General features: G+C 50.1%; 2 protein-coding genes across 2 annotated transcripts in view; both read left to right on the top strand.

Annotated features, from left to right (window-relative positions):
* Window positions 1-249: 249 nt before the first annotated feature.
* Window positions 250-6,135, top strand: Znf408 (zinc finger protein 408). The gene is made up of 5 exons (XM_021193855.2): window positions 250-329; window positions 595-869; window positions 1,733-1,794; window positions 1,964-2,214; window positions 3,364-6,135. The coding sequence occupies exons 1-5, from the start codon at window positions 284-286 to the stop codon at window positions 4,869-4,871; spliced, it is 2,142 nt and encodes a 713-aa protein (XP_021049514.1). The 5' UTR covers window positions 250-283; the 3' UTR covers window positions 4,872-6,135.
* Window positions 6,136-12,873: 6,738 nt separating this feature from the next.
* Window positions 12,874-18,323, top strand: part of F2 (coagulation factor II, thrombin) — a 13,076-nt gene continuing 7,626 nt past the window's right edge. The window contains exons 1-6 of the mRNA XM_021194549.1: window positions 12,874-13,013; window positions 13,395-13,558; window positions 14,189-14,213; window positions 14,433-14,483; window positions 16,779-16,884; window positions 16,963-17,099. Of these exons, the coding sequence (XP_021050208.1) occupies window positions 12,935-13,013; window positions 13,395-13,558; window positions 14,189-14,213; window positions 14,433-14,483; window positions 16,779-16,884; window positions 16,963-17,099 (562 nt within the window). The 5' untranslated portion in view covers window positions 12,874-12,934. The remainder of the gene's footprint in view (window positions 13,014-13,394; window positions 13,559-14,188; window positions 14,214-14,432; window positions 14,484-16,778; window positions 16,885-16,962; window positions 17,100-18,323) is intronic.

Below are 18,323 nucleotides of genomic sequence, written 5' to 3'. Positions count from 1 at the left end.
AGCCGAACTGTCCGACTCGCCGCTGCCTAAAGTGAGTGGGTTGGGTTCCGCTTTTCCAGATGCAGGAAACTAGCGGGCCTCTGGAATCCTAGGTTCGTATCGCCCTCGGACAGAGTTTGTCTGACTAGTACTTCCAAACTCCCAGGTCTATGCTTCAATGATGCCTAACCACCCGGGTTCTTCCTTGAGCTTAAATTTGGAAGTCAAGGACTGTTTCCGGGAGGAACCAGGACAAAACCGCTCACTTCCGGTAGAGGGGAGTGGCGAGAGAATCTGTCCCAGGATGAAAGAGGTGGAGGAGGTGATCTTGGGGAAGACGGAGCCGCACCGTGAGTGACCTGCGGTGTCTGCGACCCTCAGCCCCGGACTAGATGCCACAGCGTTCTCCCCCACGTCCCTTTTTCTCTTGAGCCTGGGATCCTGCTCCGGTGCCCTAAGAGCCTAGACTCCCTTCTAACCATTCAAGGGCCCCACTAGAACCTTGCTAACCCCTCGGACTCCTGGGGCATAGCTGTCCCTGTACCTCTCTTGAATCTTTCCCCTACCCCACGCCTTCATGGGCCGCTCCTTTACTGCCTTCCCGTCTCCCTGCAGCCCCAGAGCCACCCCTGGGCCAGGATTCAGGATGGAGCCCATCCGGAAAAGGCTTTGCTCCGGGCCTCAAAGCCTGCCGGCCCGGTACGAGCCCTGCCATCCTTGCTCTAAGGAGCCTCCCCCAGGGCTTGGCCGTGGGCCCCTCGAGATCCAGGAAACAGCACTTGGGGGTCTGGTGTGTAGGAGCACCCCTGCAGCCCGGCCAGCGTTTGGGACCTCTGGAAAAGGAGGCCGTCTTGGAGAAGGGCGAGGGAGTGAAGACATCGCACGAGGAGGTATTGAGGAGTCGGACATCTGTCTGAAAGTTTGGGGGAGGTTCAGACATTTCGGGACAGCCCTTGCAGTTTGTTAGAAGCAGGATACTTTCAAACTCTGAGAAATAATTGTCCCTTCATCGCAGCACTGTCTTGCTCTACCTAAGCAGCAGTAACTAAAGCAGATGCAAAAAGTTGTGAGAAACTGAATTCTTACGGTGTTGGCAGTGACAAAGGTCAGAAGCTAAGGTTACCAGGATCAGATTCAAGCCTTGTCAACTAGTTAGCTAAATTACACACCTAATATTACTCACCTGTAAAAGAAAGTCGTGGCTGTTGCCAAGATCCTTTGGAAGACCAGAGGACACGATGCAAGCCAAGTACGCCTGTGCTTTGTAAGCCGTAGTAAGAATTGTTTAAAAGTATCGGTGCTCTTGCAGCGTTTTCTGCTTGGTACTTGCTGGAAGGCTGTGCTGTTTAGAGTTTTCCACACCTTTAAGGAGAGGTGAGTGGACTCTCTGGTCTTCACTGACTGAAGATAGAAAACAGCACCACAGTGTAGAGGCAACACCAGAGGCTGCTGCTAGCCTTAGAGTTTCATCTTATGAAAAAAAAAAAAGAAAAAAAAAAAAAAGAGGGGATGCATGCCTTTAATCCTAGCACTAGGGAGGCAGAGGCAGAAAGATCTCTGAGTTTGAGACCAGCCTGGTCTACAGAGTGAGTTCCAGGACAACCCTGTCTCATAAACAAACAAACAAAACCCAAAAGATTCAGCTTAGCTTTGCCCCAGAAAGGTTTCGCCCAGATTTGATTTGATTTTGTTTTGCTGTCTGCCCCTCACTCCTCGCAGGCACGGGAAAAGGAATCTCATTGTTTTATTCCAGGACTTCTTGTTAGCCCCGTGCAGAGCCATATGTCCCTGGAAACAAAGTTCCACTTGGACCAGGTAAGTAATGCAAGTGTGCATGCATGCTCTACGTGGGATGGAACCTGAAGCCAATTCTAGTTGCCTTTCCAGGGGTCTTCCCCAAGGTGTGTTGCAAAGGGGTGGCGGAGGGGTCAGAGGAAGCCACTCGAGGAGGATCTGTTGTGCCAGCTCCTGCTCTGTCTTGCAGTTTGGTGCAGCAAGGAAGGCTGCAGAGTGATGGGAATGTGTCCCTGGTCTGGAACAGCGAGAAGCTTCACCTGCAGGTGGACCAGACTATATTGCCAGGCTTCGAGTTGCTGCTGCACCCACAGTCTCCGCAAAAGAGTCTAAGTGCCCTGCACCCCAAGCTAGAAGAAGAAGCAGCTGTGGCAGAAGAGGTGTCTGCTACACAGGAAGAAGTTGCTTCCCCACAAGAGGATTCAGCAGGATCTTGCACAGGTATGTATCCAGGAAACATTCGTTCAAGGTTATATGGCCACATATAAGACTGTGGCCTTCTGATCTACACGAGACCCTGTCTCATATCAAACAAACAAGGGCCTGGGAACTGGCTCCATTAGTGAAGTGGCTTGCTACACAAGCCTGAGGACCAGGCTTGGGATCCCCAGTGGTCACATAAAAGCTGACTGTGGTGCTGGGTGCTGACACACACGTATCTGTGAACCCAGCTCTTAGGCAGAAACAGGTGGTTCCCTGGAGCTTGATGGCGAGACCGTCAAGTCAGTGACAACCAGGTTCAGTGAGAGAGACCCTGTCTCATTTAAGAAGACACCTGACATTGTCACCTAGCTACAGAACCCATAATATAAAAATACAAATGCCCACTCCCAGATTGTTACAAAACACTATGTGATAGGAAAGGCAATGTAGCAGGGCAGTGATGGTGCATCCCTTGGCCCCAGCATTCTGAAAGGAGTTTTTGTTTGTTTTGTTGGTTTTTCAAGACAGAGTTTCTCTGCATACCCTTGGCTGTCCTGGAACTCTCTCTATCTGGCTGGTCTCTACTCAGAGATCTGCCTGCCTGTGCCTCCCAGTGCTGGGACATTATTGCTTATACATGGGTGTTTTGCTTACAGTTTTTGTGTACCACATTGTGCAGTGCCTGAGAATTCCAGCAGAGGGCACTGGATCCTGTTGGAACCAGAGTTACAGGTGGTTTTTAGCCACCATGTAGGTGATAGGAATTGAACCTTAGTTCTTTGAAGAGCGGTCCCTCCAACCCCACCTTGCTCTCTCATTTTCCCCGTTCCCGGTCCCCTTTGTCTTGCAGACAGTACCCTTCTGCTCTGTGTCTTATCTCTGGAATGGGTCTTTCATTTTACAGATGAGCTCAGGCTGGGAGATATGAGGGTCCAGTCTCATATGTATCTCCAGTGGAGAACAAGAATGTCATTCTCTGGAGTGGCCTTACTCTAGGGATTAACCAGGTGACCCCCTTGATGCCCTTCCCTAGAAGTGTTTAAGCTTGGGCAGGAGAGATGCATGTGTGTATTTTCCTGCTGAAGAACAGCAAGTGTGATTTACCAGTCATACTGTCTGCCTGCTACCAAGATTGGCTAACCCTGGAACCCCACTCTTTCCTCATAGATCCTGGTCACGAATCATCCCATAGTATCCAAGGAGACAATATGCTAGTCTCTGAGTCTGTGACCAAAGCTGAAGAGCAACCTTTCAAGGATAGCCAGCCCTTTGGCCTACTGCTTCAAGATGACAGCAAGGATAAACCGTGCCTACCACAGATACTACCTGAGCCTCAGAGCAGAGTCTCAGCTGCCCAAAAGAGCCCAGAGAGCAGTGAAGGCAGTTTATGTCCTCCTGAGGGGGACCGTGTGGAAACCTGCCCAGCCAAACACTTAGATGCCCCCAGCAGTCAGTGCCTGGCTACAGCCCAGACCTCAGGGCCTGGGACCCAGCTCCCTGACCTGTCTGTGCTGCTCTGCAGCCCTCCAGACTCAGAAGGAAGCTCCTCAAAGCAGGGCCGACGCTACCGGTGTGGGGAGTGTGGCAAGGCATTCCTGCAGCTGTGCCATCTGAAGAAGCATGCATTTGTGCACACAGACCACAAGCCCTTCCTGTGCACCGAGTGTGGCAAGAGCTACAGCTCCGAGGAAAGCTTCAAAGGCCACATGCTGGGCCACCGTGGTGTACGGCCCTTCCCTTGCTCTCAGTGTGACAAGGCCTATGGTACCCGCAGAGACCTCAGGGAACATCAGGTGGTCCACTCAGGTGCCCGGCCCTTTGTGTGTGAGCAATGTGGCAAAACCTTTGCCCGCCGACCTTCCCTGCGGCTACACCGAAAGACCCACCAGATGCCGGATGCCCCTTCACCATGTCCATGCCCAGTGTGTGGACGGCTCCTGGCCACCCGGGGTTCCCTGCGGAACCACATGAGGCTCCATACTGGGGAGAAACCCTACCTGTGTCCCCACTGTGGCCAAGCATTCCGCCAGCGGGGCAACCTCCAAGGACACTTGCGGCTACACACAGGGGAGCGCCCCTACCAGTGCCCACATTGTGCCAATACTTACCCCCAGCTGCCTGAACTTCGGCGCCATCTCATCTCCCACACTGGCGAGGCCTACCTGTGCCCTGTGTGTGGGAAGGCCCTGCGAGACCCACATACACTCCGTGCTCATGAGCGCCTACACTCAGGGGAGAGGCCCTTTCGCTGTCCCCAGTGTGGCCGAGCTTACACACTGGCCACCAAGTTGCGCCGCCACCTCAAGTCCCACATGACAGACAAGCCGTACCGGTGTCCCATCTGTGGTATGGGCTATGCTCTTCCTCATAGCCTCAAGCGACACCAGCTCAGTCACCAGCGTGGGGTGTCGTCCAGCCCTTCTCTGCCTCCTCCTCCTGCCGCCTCTGAGCCCCCTGTGGTGCTCCTCCAGAGTGAGTCAGAACTGCTGGACACTTGTAGCCAACAGGAGGTGCCCCCGGGTGAGGGTATTGTGGAGGTCACCATCTCTGAAAGCCAGGAAAAGTGCTTTATAGTACCAGAGCAGCCAGCCCCTAGCCCCAGCCTTGCCCTGACCCACAAGGACGCGGGCTTCAGCGGCTGGGCCGAGGTGGTGGAAGTAGAAACAGGCACCTGACGCCCTCACCACCCCTCGCTTACCTCTGCGAGAGCATCCCTGAAGACGGGTGTGGCAGAGCCTGTGTCATTCATTCCCTTTGGGTCTCCTGAGAGGTGCAGGAGCCCAGCTGACTGGCTTCTTAGGGTTGAATAGACTCAGCTGTCAATCCACACATCACGTGCACTCTGTAGATGAGGTTTTAGTTCTGTCGGCTGCTTTCACATATGAAGGTTGTAAAAGCTAAAGGAGACAGTGTGGGGAGATGGGTGGGGTGGGATTTGTGCACTCTGTAGGCTTGGGCACAGGGAAGCTATGAGGGGTTAACACAATTTGCCTGTGAAGTCTGTGAGCCTAGACCATGTGAGATGTTGGGGATGAACCAGACAGGCTCATAGTGACACACCCCTGGGATCCCAGCACTCAAGCAGAGGCAGAAGGGTTGCCTCAAGTCTGAGGCCATCATGGACTATGTAAGGAGACCTGTCTCAGGGAGAGAGGGAAAATAAGCCTTTACAAAGCCTGTGATTCACTGACCTGTAGGGATAGGTCAGAAATCACTGCATAGGCTGGGTGTGTAAGCTCACACCTGGATTCCCTGCCTTAGAAGCACAAGTTTAAGACCTACCTGCCCACACTTAGGAAAAAGAAAACCATTGGCTATGAGTTCAGAGGGGACATGGGAGTTGTTATATGATAGTGTGATGTGATCTGGGTGGTGCCATGGGCCTCCCCAGCAGTGACAACAGGAGCATACTTTGAGCCAGGCTTTGATGAGTGAACTTGTGTGTGTGTGTGTGTGTGTTGAAGCAGTTTTTCTTTTTAAAACAAATAGACAAGTGTAAAGCACTTTAACTATTCTCCCATAGCCACAAAGCTACCCGAGGGCCAAGTTTAAAGTCTGCCTGTTGCACTCATGCTGACGATAGGCTCCCAGCACTGATGCTGCACTATTTGGTTTGCCTGTTCTTGGTAGGTGGATGGAGATTCAAGCAATGAGAAGCAGGAATGGAGATGTAATTCTAAAGAGGTGGTCAGGAGACACCTTAGTGAAATGAGAGCACACGCTAAGTAACAGTGTGGGCAGTGAGCTGGGAAAGAGCTAAGTGCTAGGCAGGGTGAAGAAGACAAAAGCTGGGGCTGGAGAGTTGGCTCAGCGGTTAAGAGCACTGAGTTCAATTCCCAGCAACCACTTGGTGGCTCACAACCATCTGTAATGGAATCTGATGCCCTCTTCTGATGTGGCTGAAGACAGCTACAGTGTACTCATATACATAAAATAAATAAATCTTTAAAAAAAAAAAAAAGGCAAAAGCCAGTGTGGCCACTTGCATCTCAAACTACAAAAGGACCTTCTCTAGGACAGTTTTTTTCTGAGTTAAACTAGCCATGTTGCACTGTTTTTGTTTTTTAATAAATTGAATCCTGGGTATCTATATGGTATCAAGAGAACTGGCCCTGCCACCTAGAGCAAGCAGCAGAGGGACTGAGGTGGACCAGGGAGGTGAGGACAGGGAGAGGTTATGTTCCTAAAGTCAAGTTTCAGGTATTATTCTCTGGGAGGCACAAGGGACAGAGTTCAGAGCTGGTGGCTGGGAGAGCAGTTTGAGTTCTCCCGAGTCTCAGCCATGCATTTAAGATTTGGGCTGAGGTAGGCTTTGAGAAACAAGCAGTTGGTGAGAGGAGCTGGGACACGAAGCAACAGAGGCCCTAAGGCTAAGGCCACAGTGGCTCTACTCTGGTTAGTAAGAGGGGAGGCTTCTCAGGGGAGTAAAGGTTGAGCCTTCAAATGGAAGAGAGAAACCTGAGTAGTGTCACTGGAACTAAAGGAGGAGTGTCCCGGGGGTCAGCGCTGACACTGCTCAGGTGAGCTGAGCAGGGAGGGGTTACGGTTTATATGTGCTTGGCCCAGGAAGTGGCACCATTAGAAGGTGCGGCCCTCTTGGACTAGGTGTGTCACTGTGCATGTGGGCTTTAACCCTCATCCTAGCTGCTTGGAAGCCAGTATTCTGCTATCAGTCTTCTGCTGCTCCTGCACCATGCCTGCCTGGATGCTGCCATGTTCCTTGATAATGGACTGAACCTTGGAACCTGTAAGCCAGCCCCAATTAAATGAGATGTATTGTCTTTGTATGTATGTGTGCCGTGGAACAAATGGGAATCAAGACAGTTTGGATGAGTTGGTTCGCTCTTTCTACCATGCATATCCTGTCCTGAGGATTGAACTCAGGTTAGCATACTTAGCAGCAATTGCCTTTACCTACTGACCCATCTCACAGGCCCCCAGGAAGTAGAACCTCTTTCATCCTCCTGCCCTCAAAATGTGCCATGATCCTGACTGGTCGATGAGAAGTACTCCGAGGTGAAGAGCTGGCCAAAACCGCACAGGAAAACTGATTTCTGTGCTTGATGGTGACGGCAGAAGCAATGTGTCTCTCCTGGCTTGCAGGTGGCATTACCCCTGCCTGGTACCTGCCCAATCTGTGTAACTCAGTAGCAAAGCGTCTCTGAAATTGTCTAATGGAAGGAAAGGCAGAAACAGCGGCATCTGGAGAGAGACGGCTTCACAGCCTGGAAAATAGCTGCTAAGATGAGCTTCTGTCAGTGTGGTTCTTCCAGCTCAACTGAGACCCTTTCTAGCTCGTTCCCACAGTGCATCTCAATTCAGGCAACCATTTGGCAGTGTCTACCCGCGCTGCTAGGCAACCTGGAGACTCCACTGTATAGGCAGTGGGTGGATGTGGAGGCCATCCACACCTCAGATGTTCCCAGGCTAGCATATGGAAGCTGGCACGGCACGCATTCTACTTCCTCCATACACAGGAGGAGACCTTTAGTAAGGCTGAGAGAGTGAGGTCCGAACAGAACCAATACTTTGAATGGCCTGGGGTTTGGGAGTGTGTTCTGCCATTTCTGGCTAGAACTGAGACTGGTGCTAAAGAGTGTTGTCTAAGCATGGAGAGGAGGCAATGAGGCCTAGAAACAACTGGGGTCACGAGGTCAGCCAATAGCAGAGCACGGACTGAACACAGGCTTCTGATGCCTTAGTGCTCCTCACTCACAGGCATGCCAATGTCCATTCTTGGAAAGACTGACCATTGGTATTGGTTTTGATTTGAGACAGCGTGTCGGTGTGTGGCTATTGCCCGGAACTCACCGTGAGTCCTGGCTTAGCCTTAAGCTTACACAGATCTCTTGCCTTAGCCCCCACACCAGGTGATGAGGTATAAGCCACACACCTGCTGAGCGATTCCTTTTTGTTGTTGTTGTTTTGTTTTTAAGATTTATTTATCCCAGCACTTGGGAGGCAGAGACAGGCGAATTTCTGAGTTCGAGGCCAGCCTGGTCTACAAAGTGAATTCCAGGACAGCCAGGACTACACAGAGAAACCCTGTCTTGAAAAAATAAAAATAAAAAATAAAGGATTAAAATTTACTTATTATTATATCTAAGTACACTGTAGCTGTCTTCAGACACACAAGAAGAGAGCATCAGAGCTCAATACGATGGTTATGAGCCACCATGTGGTTGCTAGGATTTAAACTCGGAACCTTCTTCGCAAGAGCAGTCAATGCTCTTATCCGCTGAGCCAGCTCTCCAGCCCCCAAGCAATTCTTAATAATTTGGTATATACTAAAATGGAATTCTTGCCATAGGGCCAATCCTGTGAAAGCATTGCTGAACACATTCTTATAGATTTCAGCTTACCTATATGGCTGTGGAACTCCAAATTTAAAAGTATAGGTTGGCAATGAGATCAGATGCCTTCATCTGGTGTGTCTGAAAACAGCTACAGTGTACTTACATATAATAAATAAATAAAAAGTATAGGTTGGAGCTAGATACTGTGGCTTGCACCTATAACCCCAGCACTTGGGACGCTGAAGCAAGAGAATCAAGTTTAAAATCAATTAGTATATATGTATGATGAGTGTCAACATGTGCACCAGGGCACATGTGGACAACCTTGTGGAATCAGTTCTGTCTTTACACATTTATGTGGGTTCTGGGGATCAAAGTTAGGTTGCCAGGCTTGTGCTGTTTGGTGATGAGTTTTAGTTGTCAACTTGACACAATCTATAGTCACCTTGATAAAGAATCTCAATGGAGGATTGTCTAGAGAAGGCTGACTTGTGGGCATGTTGTGGGGGTTGGGGGGAGATTATCTTGATTGTGTTGAGGCTGAAAGATCTGCCCACTATGGGTGGCACCATTCCCTAGATAGGATCCTGAACTGTGTAAGAGTAGATAAAGTGAACTGAAGACAAATGAGCATTGGCCCATTGCTGTTGACTATTGATGCCATGTGACCAGCTATCTCAAGTTCCTGATGGGTGGTTGTACCTCAGTGATGTATAAACCCTTTCTCTCCTAAATTGCTTTCTTTCTTTTTTTGTTTTGTTTTGTTTTGTTTTTTGTTTTTTTCGAGACAGGGTTTCTCTGTGTAACCCTGCCTGGAACTCACTTTGTAGACCAGGCTAGCCTCAAACTCAGAAATCCACCTGCCTCTGCCTCCCAAGTGCTGGGATTAAAGGCCACCACCGCCCGGCTCTAAATTGCTTTTGTCAGGATACTTTATCGAGCAACAGAAAGGAAACTGGGGCATATGGAAAGCACCTCTGCCTGCTGGACCACCTAACTAGCCCTTTAGTATTTCACTTTTCAGCACAGTCTCATTATGCAACTAGAGCTAAAAGACACCTGCCTCTGCCTCCTAATACAGGGATTCTCTCCATACCCAACTTAGAAGCTCTTTACCTATTCACTAACCAGCACCACCAAAGAGGGGGTGCAGAGAGAAAGGAAAAATAACAGGCATAGTATTTCTAAGAATATAAACAGCTGAAACCTTCAAACCTCGTTGCTTAGAATGTAAACTAGTGCAAGCACTTGGAACAGGTATCCATTGTAGGTTCTTAAGTAAATTCTATGTCTACTTTATGCAGAGCCAGTCCCATCCCCTGGGCATTTGCCCTACGTGAGTATGTGCTGAGTTACATAAAAATGTATATTCAAGAATATCCCAAGGGGGCCAGTGAGATAGCACAGAGGTGAAAGAAAGCCGTGCAAGCTTGAGGACCTGAATTTGCTCCCCAGAAGCCACAGTGGAAGGAGAGAGTTGACTCCCCAAAGTTATCCTCTGACCTTCATGAACACTCTATGATATGTGGCCCTGTCTCTTCTATACTCATACATACACATACATAATCAAATCAATAAAATTACAGTACCAGGCGTGGTGGCGCATGCCTTTAATCCCAGCAGAGGCAGGCAGATATCTTCCAGGACAGCCAGAGCTATACAGAGAAACCCTGTCTCCAAAAACCAAAAATAAAAATAAAAAATAAAAATAAAATAAAATAAAATTACAAAAAATTAACTTCATAGCATCCCAAAACTGTAAGTTCATTTGAATACACATTGACAGATGAATTAGAAAGATAATGGCACACGTGACCTGCCTTGGGTTCAAGGTCAGCTCCAGGTACAAGACTGTCTCTAAAATCCACCAGCACACCTATAGAAAGGACAGCTAAGCAATGTGTAGTGTCCATGCAAAGAACTGAACATCATGGCACAGAAGGCAGCTCTGAGAAACACCAGGCTTGATGGATCCCTGCAACTGTGTGTGAGCTAGAGGAGACACACAACGCAGATGCCGTTAAGTTATGCCTTTATGGAGTTCAAAGACAGACAAAGCTGGTCAGTGTCAGGGTGGTGGCAGTTATGGGGGGCGGCTGCAAGGTGACAGGAAGGGACCCTTGGGAACTGGTTTGGATAAGGGTATCCGTGAAATGTGGAGTTAAATGACTATGGTTTGTAAACATCCGTGATAGACTTTGCTCCCATGATGACACACGTATAGGGCAGACCAGACCAGATTCAAAGTAGATGAGGGCAGGTTTGTTAGGAGGCGGCTTTCAGGTGGGTTCACCGATCTCCCAGGTGGAGGTCACTGAAGTCACATCTGGGCTAAAGCAAGGGGGTTTTGTAGAGTTTAGCCGAGGAATGAGGATGTACTAGCGAGGAGTTGTATGGTGTCCATACCTGGTCAAAACTGAGCCCTGGGCAGGCTCTGGAGTTCTCTGTGCCAGCCAGGTTGGGGAAAGGAGGACAAATGTGCAGGGACAGTCAAGAAGGGTTCCAGCCTAACAAATATATGCGAGTTAAGACTTATTTTAAGAGGCCTATGTTTTATGAAATCGTTATATATTATTTGTTGATGAGAAAAGGCCATCAGCATGTAAAGGCACCTGTGTTCAGGCCTGACCTCCCGGGTTCAGTCCCTAAGACTCATGGGGTAGAGGCAGGGACCTGAGTTCCACCTGTGTACATTCCCAAATAAATACATGCAATTGAATTTCAAAAAAAGAGGCAAATGATTGTTTTGTTTTGTTTGTTTGACAGGGTCTCTCTGTGTAGTCCTGGCTGTCCTGGAACTTGCTCTGTAGACCAGGCTGGCCTCAAACTCATTGAGATTATTCTGCCTTTGCTTTTTCAGTGTTGGGATTAAAGGTGTGACCACTACACCCAGCTGCATAGGTTTTTTGAAATTTTTTTTTAAGATTTATTTATTTATTTTATGTAGAGTACACTGTAGCTGTACAGATGGTTATGAGTCATCATGTGATTGCTGGGATTTGAACTCAGGACCTTCAAAAGACCAGTCAGTGCTCTTACCCACTGAGCTCTCTCACCTGGCCTGAAAGTTAATTTTTTAGCCAGGTAATGATGGCACATGCCTTTAATTTCAGTACTCAAGAGGTACCGGCAGGTGGATCTCTGAGTTCTAGACCAGTTAGTTTCATGACAGCCAGGGCTACCCAGAGCAATCCTATTTTAAAAAACAAAAACAAACAAACAAAAAAACCCCAAAAAGTTATTTTTTAAATTGTAGCAGGAGAGATGACTCAGTGGTTAAGAGCACTGACTGCTCTTGCAGAGGATCCAAATTTGCCTCCTAGCATCCACACTGGGTGGCTCATAACTGCCTGAACTCCAGCTGCAGGGGATCTGACCTCTGGCTTCCTCGGGTACCGGCACTCACATGCATTACCCACACATGGACATGTACACATAGTTAAAAAAGAAAACTAGAATGTATATTATGAAAGCACATAGGAAGTGGGCCACTCGGGAATTATGCTGACGGTGGAAGCCCCAGTTCTCGATGCCAACCCTTGCCCCAGACTGTACATGACCCCAAACAGCTGGCCCTGATGAAGTTAAGGCAAAGCAGGAGTCCCCACTTCCTGGGTGTGGGTGTCCCTGCTCTTTGTCCCTCTGTTCTATTTAGACCCAGGACTAATATTTACCTTGTAAACAGGAAGTGGGGGAGGGCAAGAAGCAAGCCTGGAGCTGTTGTGTAGAACTAGGAGCCTTAAGAGGCTGGCGCAGAGCAGACAGGTTGGGAGCGAAGGGGCTGTGTCAGGGAGACCCAGAGATTTGGGCCAGCACCTGTGCTGGGGCAGGAGATTGAAGAAGACAGCTAAAGGCCCTGAACTTGGCTCCTCCCAGGCAGCCTCCATTCACCACCCACAGCACCATCAGAGGAGAAGACAGAGGAGCCCCCTCCTGGCTAAGAGCTACCCTGTCGAATCGAATAGTGCTCTCTCATAGAAACCTTTTGCTTGGCCACACCTATCTCTATTCCTATGTCTGTGCACACGTCTGCTATTCAGTAGGCACTGTGTTTTGTGTGTTCTACATTAGTAAGCTCTTTTGGATCTCAGCACAAAACGTTACACCCACTGCACAATGAGAAAACTCCAGTACATGCATGTGGAGAGCATTACACCATCCCTGTCGGTTGCGATTAGAAGGAGCCTCCAGAAGGACTTACTGACTCATATTTACCCACATAATACATGGAAGGGTGGCAGTCTGCTCTATATGATTTCTCTCCCCAAGAACATCCACCTCTGGTTCCAGGAGAACCTGTCCTCTTGAATGTCGGGGGTGGACATTTGTCCCCAAGGCCCTGATCTGCTGACCTCTCCCTTGCTACTGATTTCTTCACATTGGTTCAATATTAACCCAGAGAGAGTCAGGACAATCCCTCAGATCCCAGGAGCTGACACACTATGTCGCACGTCCGCGGCCTGGGCCTCCCTGGCTGCCTGGCTCTGGCTGCCCTGGTTAGCCTGGTACACAGCCAGCATGGTAAGGGGCACTTGGAGGCCTCGGGCAGGATAGAGGATGTAGGAAAGGCCTGAGGGATGGGGTTTCCTGCCTAAGAACAGAGAATACAGGGACAGTCCCCAGGTGGACCTCAGACCAGAGTGTCCAGCTTAGAGAAGGAGTCATGTGTGTGGTGCGAGTAGGAGGGCATCAATTCTGTCTTCCAGAACGGGGGGAGTGGGCTAGGGCAACCAATGAAAAAGGCAAACGACTCACAGACTATGTCCAGTGGCTTTCTGGGTACTTTCTCCATCCCCTATGTTCCCCCTTGGAAGCTAGCAGGGCAGCCGGCTTCCTACCCCTAATGGTTAAGCTAGCCAGGCTTCCAGAGGCGATTCCCCATGCCCCTGCCCCCTACTGCAGTGTTCCTGGCCCCTCAGCAAGCGCTATCGCTGCTCCAGCGGGTCCGCCGAGCCAACAGCGGCTTCCTGGAGGAGTTGCGAAAGGGCAACCTGGAGCGGGAGTGCGTGGAGGAGCAGTGCAGCTATGAGGAGGCCTTTGAGGCCCTGGAGTCTCCCCAAGACACAGTGAGTCCCGCAGCAGTCTCTGCTAGGAGGCAGGGCAGGTAGGCAAAGAACAGGCCTGGGCTCGCTCTGCAGGGGGCCCTGGACCACAGGAGACAGGAGCAGGGAACATCCAGGCTGTTCCCCTTTTCAGACTTTCACTTCTATTCGGACTCTTGTCTCCTTGGGCTGCAAGATGGGCACCCAAAATCTGTCTTGGGGACTGTAGGCCCCAGGCTGTCACAGTGAGGCAGGCTGATGACATGAGGGGGCTCGCCAGCTTCAGCAGCCAGCTATACTGCGGCTCGGGGTGTTTTGCTTAAGCCTTTCCACCACTTTTGGGTTCCCTGTTGTGTAGCCACTGGCCCTGGGGCTCTGTTGCAGCCTATTCCCTTCTGGGGGACCGAGAGAGGGACGCACTTTCGTCTCCTCCAGCATGGAGGAGATCCTGTTCAGTCAAGGGCGCTGGGGGCGCTCTCTCTCTCTCTCTCTCTCTCTCTCTCTCTCTCTCTCTCTCTCTCTCTCTCAACATATTTTCAACTTTTGGAAGCCAAGGTAGGAGACTAAAGCTGGCCTCTGGTGGTAAGGGAAGGATAAGGCTACTAACCGAGTAGAACTCCTGCCTTAGTCTCACCCCCAGCCCTTGCTTTGCAGGACGTGTTCTGGGCCAAGTACAAAGGTGAGTGTCCAGGAAGGTTTGCCCAAGGAAGGGTGGCCGGGGGGCGCTCCATCTAGAGAATGTCCTCTCCCTCAGACCTTGCTGTTGCATAAAGCACGCCTGGCACCCACTCTGCCCTGCCCCCCATCCCATCTGTTACCCTGCCTTTATTCTTTCCGTCACCTGTTCCCACCGGGTCCCCACAGCGATACCAAACGTATTTCTGCTTTCTGTTTTCAGTGTGTGATTCAGTGAGGAAACCTCGAGAGACTTTCATGGACTGTCTGGAAGGTGGGGAGCAGACTCTGGGTGGGTGGGTGGGTGGTGCAGAAACCTGCAAGAAAGGACTCGCTGACTGGTCAGCAGCCGTGGCTTTAGTGGTATCTCCAGTGCCTGGCCTTTCCTCGTTGTCCTTGGTCAAGGATGTCTTTGCATGTGGCCTTGTGGCTGGCACTTAGCTCGACTGTTGGAGGAATGAATGGCTAATTAATCTCAGGGCCTGGCTCTCAGGGCCCGACTGTAATTCTGTTCAGAGCTCTCTGTTTTAATTCATTCTCCAAAACGTTTTTTTTTGTTTTGTTTTCGAGACAAGGACTCCTACAGCCTAGGGTGGCTTTGAACTTGCTAGGTGCCGAGGATGGATCTGAACTCCTGATCCTCCCCTTTCCACCTCCCCAGGGTTGGGAGTCCAGCCACCCCTCCATGGCAGCTACCACCCTCCAAACCTTCTGAAGACCCCCATTACACCCAGGCCCTTAGCTAGGAAAGCTTTGACTTTGTCCGGCTTTGACTTCTTCTTCTAGACCCCCACGAAGTGGGTCAGGACCAGTGAACATGTCAAGATGTCTCAGTCTTTGCCTACTTTGTTATTTTCTTGGGAGCAGTCAACAGTCTCCACTGAAAACCCTGCCCCCCCCCCAGACTTTGTTGGGTCTTCAGGGAACAGCCTCCCTCCACAGCATTCTGAATATATATTTATTCTAATGATAGGCTCCACTATGGACAGGGGACTCCTTAAGGCTATAGTTTCCTTCCTTCCTTCCTTCCTTCCTTCCTTCCTTCCTTCCTTCCTTCCTTCCTTCCTTCCTTCCTTCCTTCCTCCAGTCAGGGCCTAGGCTGGCTTTGAACTTGTGAACCCCTACCTTCTACCAGCAATTGAGTGCCAGACCTACACACCCGCACCACTGTGCTCAGCTCGCAGCTCCACTTCTTTCAATATTTGGTTTTGTTTTGTTTTTAAGATGGTGAATTTTTTTTAAGACTGGGTTTTTCTTTTTTTTTTTTTTTTTTTTTTTTTTTTTGAGGCAGGGTTTCTCTGTGTAGCCCTGGCTGTCCTGGAACTCACTCTGTAGATCAGACTGGCCTTGAACTCAGAAATCCGCCTGCCTCTACCTCCCGAGTGCTGGGATTAAAGGTGTGCGCCACCACTGCCTGGCCAGACTGGGTTTTTCTGTTCAGCCTTGGTTGTCTTGTAGCTTGCTGTGTGGACCAGGCCGGCCTGGAACTCCCAGGGCTCTACCTGCCTCTGCCTCCTGGATGCTGAGACTAAAGGCGGACATCACCATGCCTACCTTGTCTTTTTACTGTAATAGGAGTGGGTGTTTGCCTGCATGTACATCTTTTTTTTTTTTATGGTTTTAGAGCTTTATTATAGAAATGCAGGGGGAAAGAGAGAAGGTAGAAAGAGAGAGAGAGTAAGAGGGAGAGAGGAGAGGAGAGAGGAGAGGAGACAAAGGCAGGGGAGAGAGGGTGAGAGGGAGACAAGAATGTAAAGCCTGCATGTACATCTTATCCCACTTATGTGTCTAGAACTACAGAGGCCAGAAAAGGGCATTAGATCCCATGGGACTGAACTTAGAGACCTTGTGAGCTGTCATGTGGGTGCTGGGAATCAAACTCTGGTCCTCTGGAAAAGCAGCCAGTGCTCTTAACTGCGGAGTCATCTCTCCCGCCTTCATACTTTAATTACTTACTCAAAAGCTACTACACAAAGCCTTCCTTGTGTGCCAGGCCCTGTGCTGGTGTTGGGGGCTGGGGACTTCTTTTTGTAGACAGGGTCCAAGTGAGGATGAGCTGGCCTTGAACTCTCCTCATACCTCTGTTTGCTGGGAGCCTGAGTTACGGGAGGTGATGATGACACCAAACAGGTGCTGGGGGAATTGAGAGCATGGGAAAGTTCTGGGTTTTAAAGAACTCACAACTTTAGGGTACCAGAAACACCACAGGGATTCCTGGAAAGGCCAGGCGAGAACAGAAAGAGCAGCTGGCTTGTCGGCAGAATCAGAGATGGCTTCCCAGAAGTTCTGTTTACCTGTCCTTGTGGGATGAGCGAGTGAACAAATCTGAAAGAATTCCAAGCGTGGAAACTGTGTGCAAAGGCCCTAAGATAACAAGGGCGGGAGATCAGGTTGGATTACAATCATGTCTGCCACTGGGTTGTCACGTGGCTGTCGTGGAGTGGACAGAACAGCTGCAAAGGAGTGGAAGGTGTCCCAGTTATGGATGGTGGGCTACAGACAAAATGTTAATAGAAAATTGGGGGACATCTCTGGGGTCCGATGTAGACTTAGGTGTGTGTCTCGGTAGGTCGCTGTGCTATGGACCTGGGTGTGAACTACCTTGGGACTGTGAATGTCACCCATACCGGTATCCAGTGCCAGCTGTGGCGGAGCCGCTACCCCCATAAGCCTGAGTGAGTGCTTTGCAGGCCGGAATGGGAAGCAAGAACACACTGGGGCAGCGCAGGTCCCTGAGTATTCTTGTCTTCCAGAATTAACTCCACCACCCATCCCGGGGCAGACCTGCAGGAGAACTTTTGCCGAAATCCAGACAGCAGTACCACGGGACCCTGGTGCTACACCACAGATCCTACTGTGCGCAGAGAGGAATGCAGTGTCCCTGTCTGTGGTGAGCTGGGGCCGAGAAGCAGTCCATGGCCAAGGCCCAGGGGTCTTCAGAAGGCCTGATAATATTAAGTGGGCATCACAATGCTGGCCACCTTCAGAGCAAGAGGAAGGAGTTACAAACTGAAGGGGCCGTTGGCCGGGGCATTTGGGAGACCTGGGCAGGCTGCCTGTCATCTCCTTTTCTCCCTCCCAGTCTTGGGTCCCTCATGCTTCAGGCTGTGACTCTTTTCAAACAACTTTCTTTTGTGTGTCATGCCAAGGTGCTCTCCTCCAGGAAATTCCCCTAGATCACTTCAGTCACATGCCTTTCCCAAACACCACAGAGTAAGCATATAAGGCTGTGTTCTGGCTGACTGTTGTGATTAGTTCCCATGGTTACCTAGTTGTAGCCACAGTAATGCTGCAGAACAAACATCCATACCTGAAGGGCAAGCCACAGCAAGGGTTTCTTTCTTACACTGCGGAGGCATGGCTGGAGGATGCCCTCAGCTGCACTCTCCAGTGAGTGTGTGTGTGTGTGTGTGTGTGTGTGTGTGTGTGTGTGTCTGGGATGGGGAGACAATGTACCAGCCATGATTGCTGGGCCTACCTGGGTGTTTGTGCAATGAATGGTGGATGCAGCTGAACCTGACTCCTTGCTCTGCTTGTATCATGCTGGGACTGAGCTGTTCCCTGAGGGAGTCCCTCCGTTCCTCGATGACAGCAGGAGTGTAGAACAGAAGTGCTTTTTGAAGGCCTGTGCTCAGAGCCGACAGTCAGTGTTGCCTGTGTTCCATTGGCAGAACAAGCCATCTGACCAAGGCCAAAGTCAAGAAGTGAAATATTGTCTGCTACAGAGCCACAAGTAAAGGATATGAACATAAGCGATGAGTTCATACCGTGGGCTAGGGTGTGGCTTAGTGGTAGAGTTTGGCTAGAATACACAGGGTCCTAGGTTCAACTCCCCCCCCCCACACACACATACCCTCCACAAAAAGGCCCGTTCGGTAGTGCAGACCTATGATGCCAACTATGATGCCAACTCCTGGAGATGCTGAGTTGGGAAGAGCAAAAGCTCCAGGCCTGGGTTGAAGACTCAGCAGTTGAGAGCATCTGCTTCCCTTGCAGAGGCCAGCACCCATGTCAGGTGGTTCACAACTCCCTGTAACTTCAACTCCAGGGGATCTAATGTTTTGTTTATTTTTTTAAAGATTTATTTATTTATTTATTATATGTAAGTACACTG

Source organism: Mus pahari, chromosome 3, assembly GCF_900095145.1.
Source record: "Mus pahari chromosome 3, PAHARI_EIJ_v1.1, whole genome shotgun sequence".
NCBI classification, from domain to species: Eukaryota; Metazoa; Chordata; class Mammalia; order Rodentia; family Muridae; genus Mus; species Mus pahari.
Note: the sequence above shows the minus strand (reverse complement) of the source record. Positions and strands in the feature narration are given on the sequence as shown.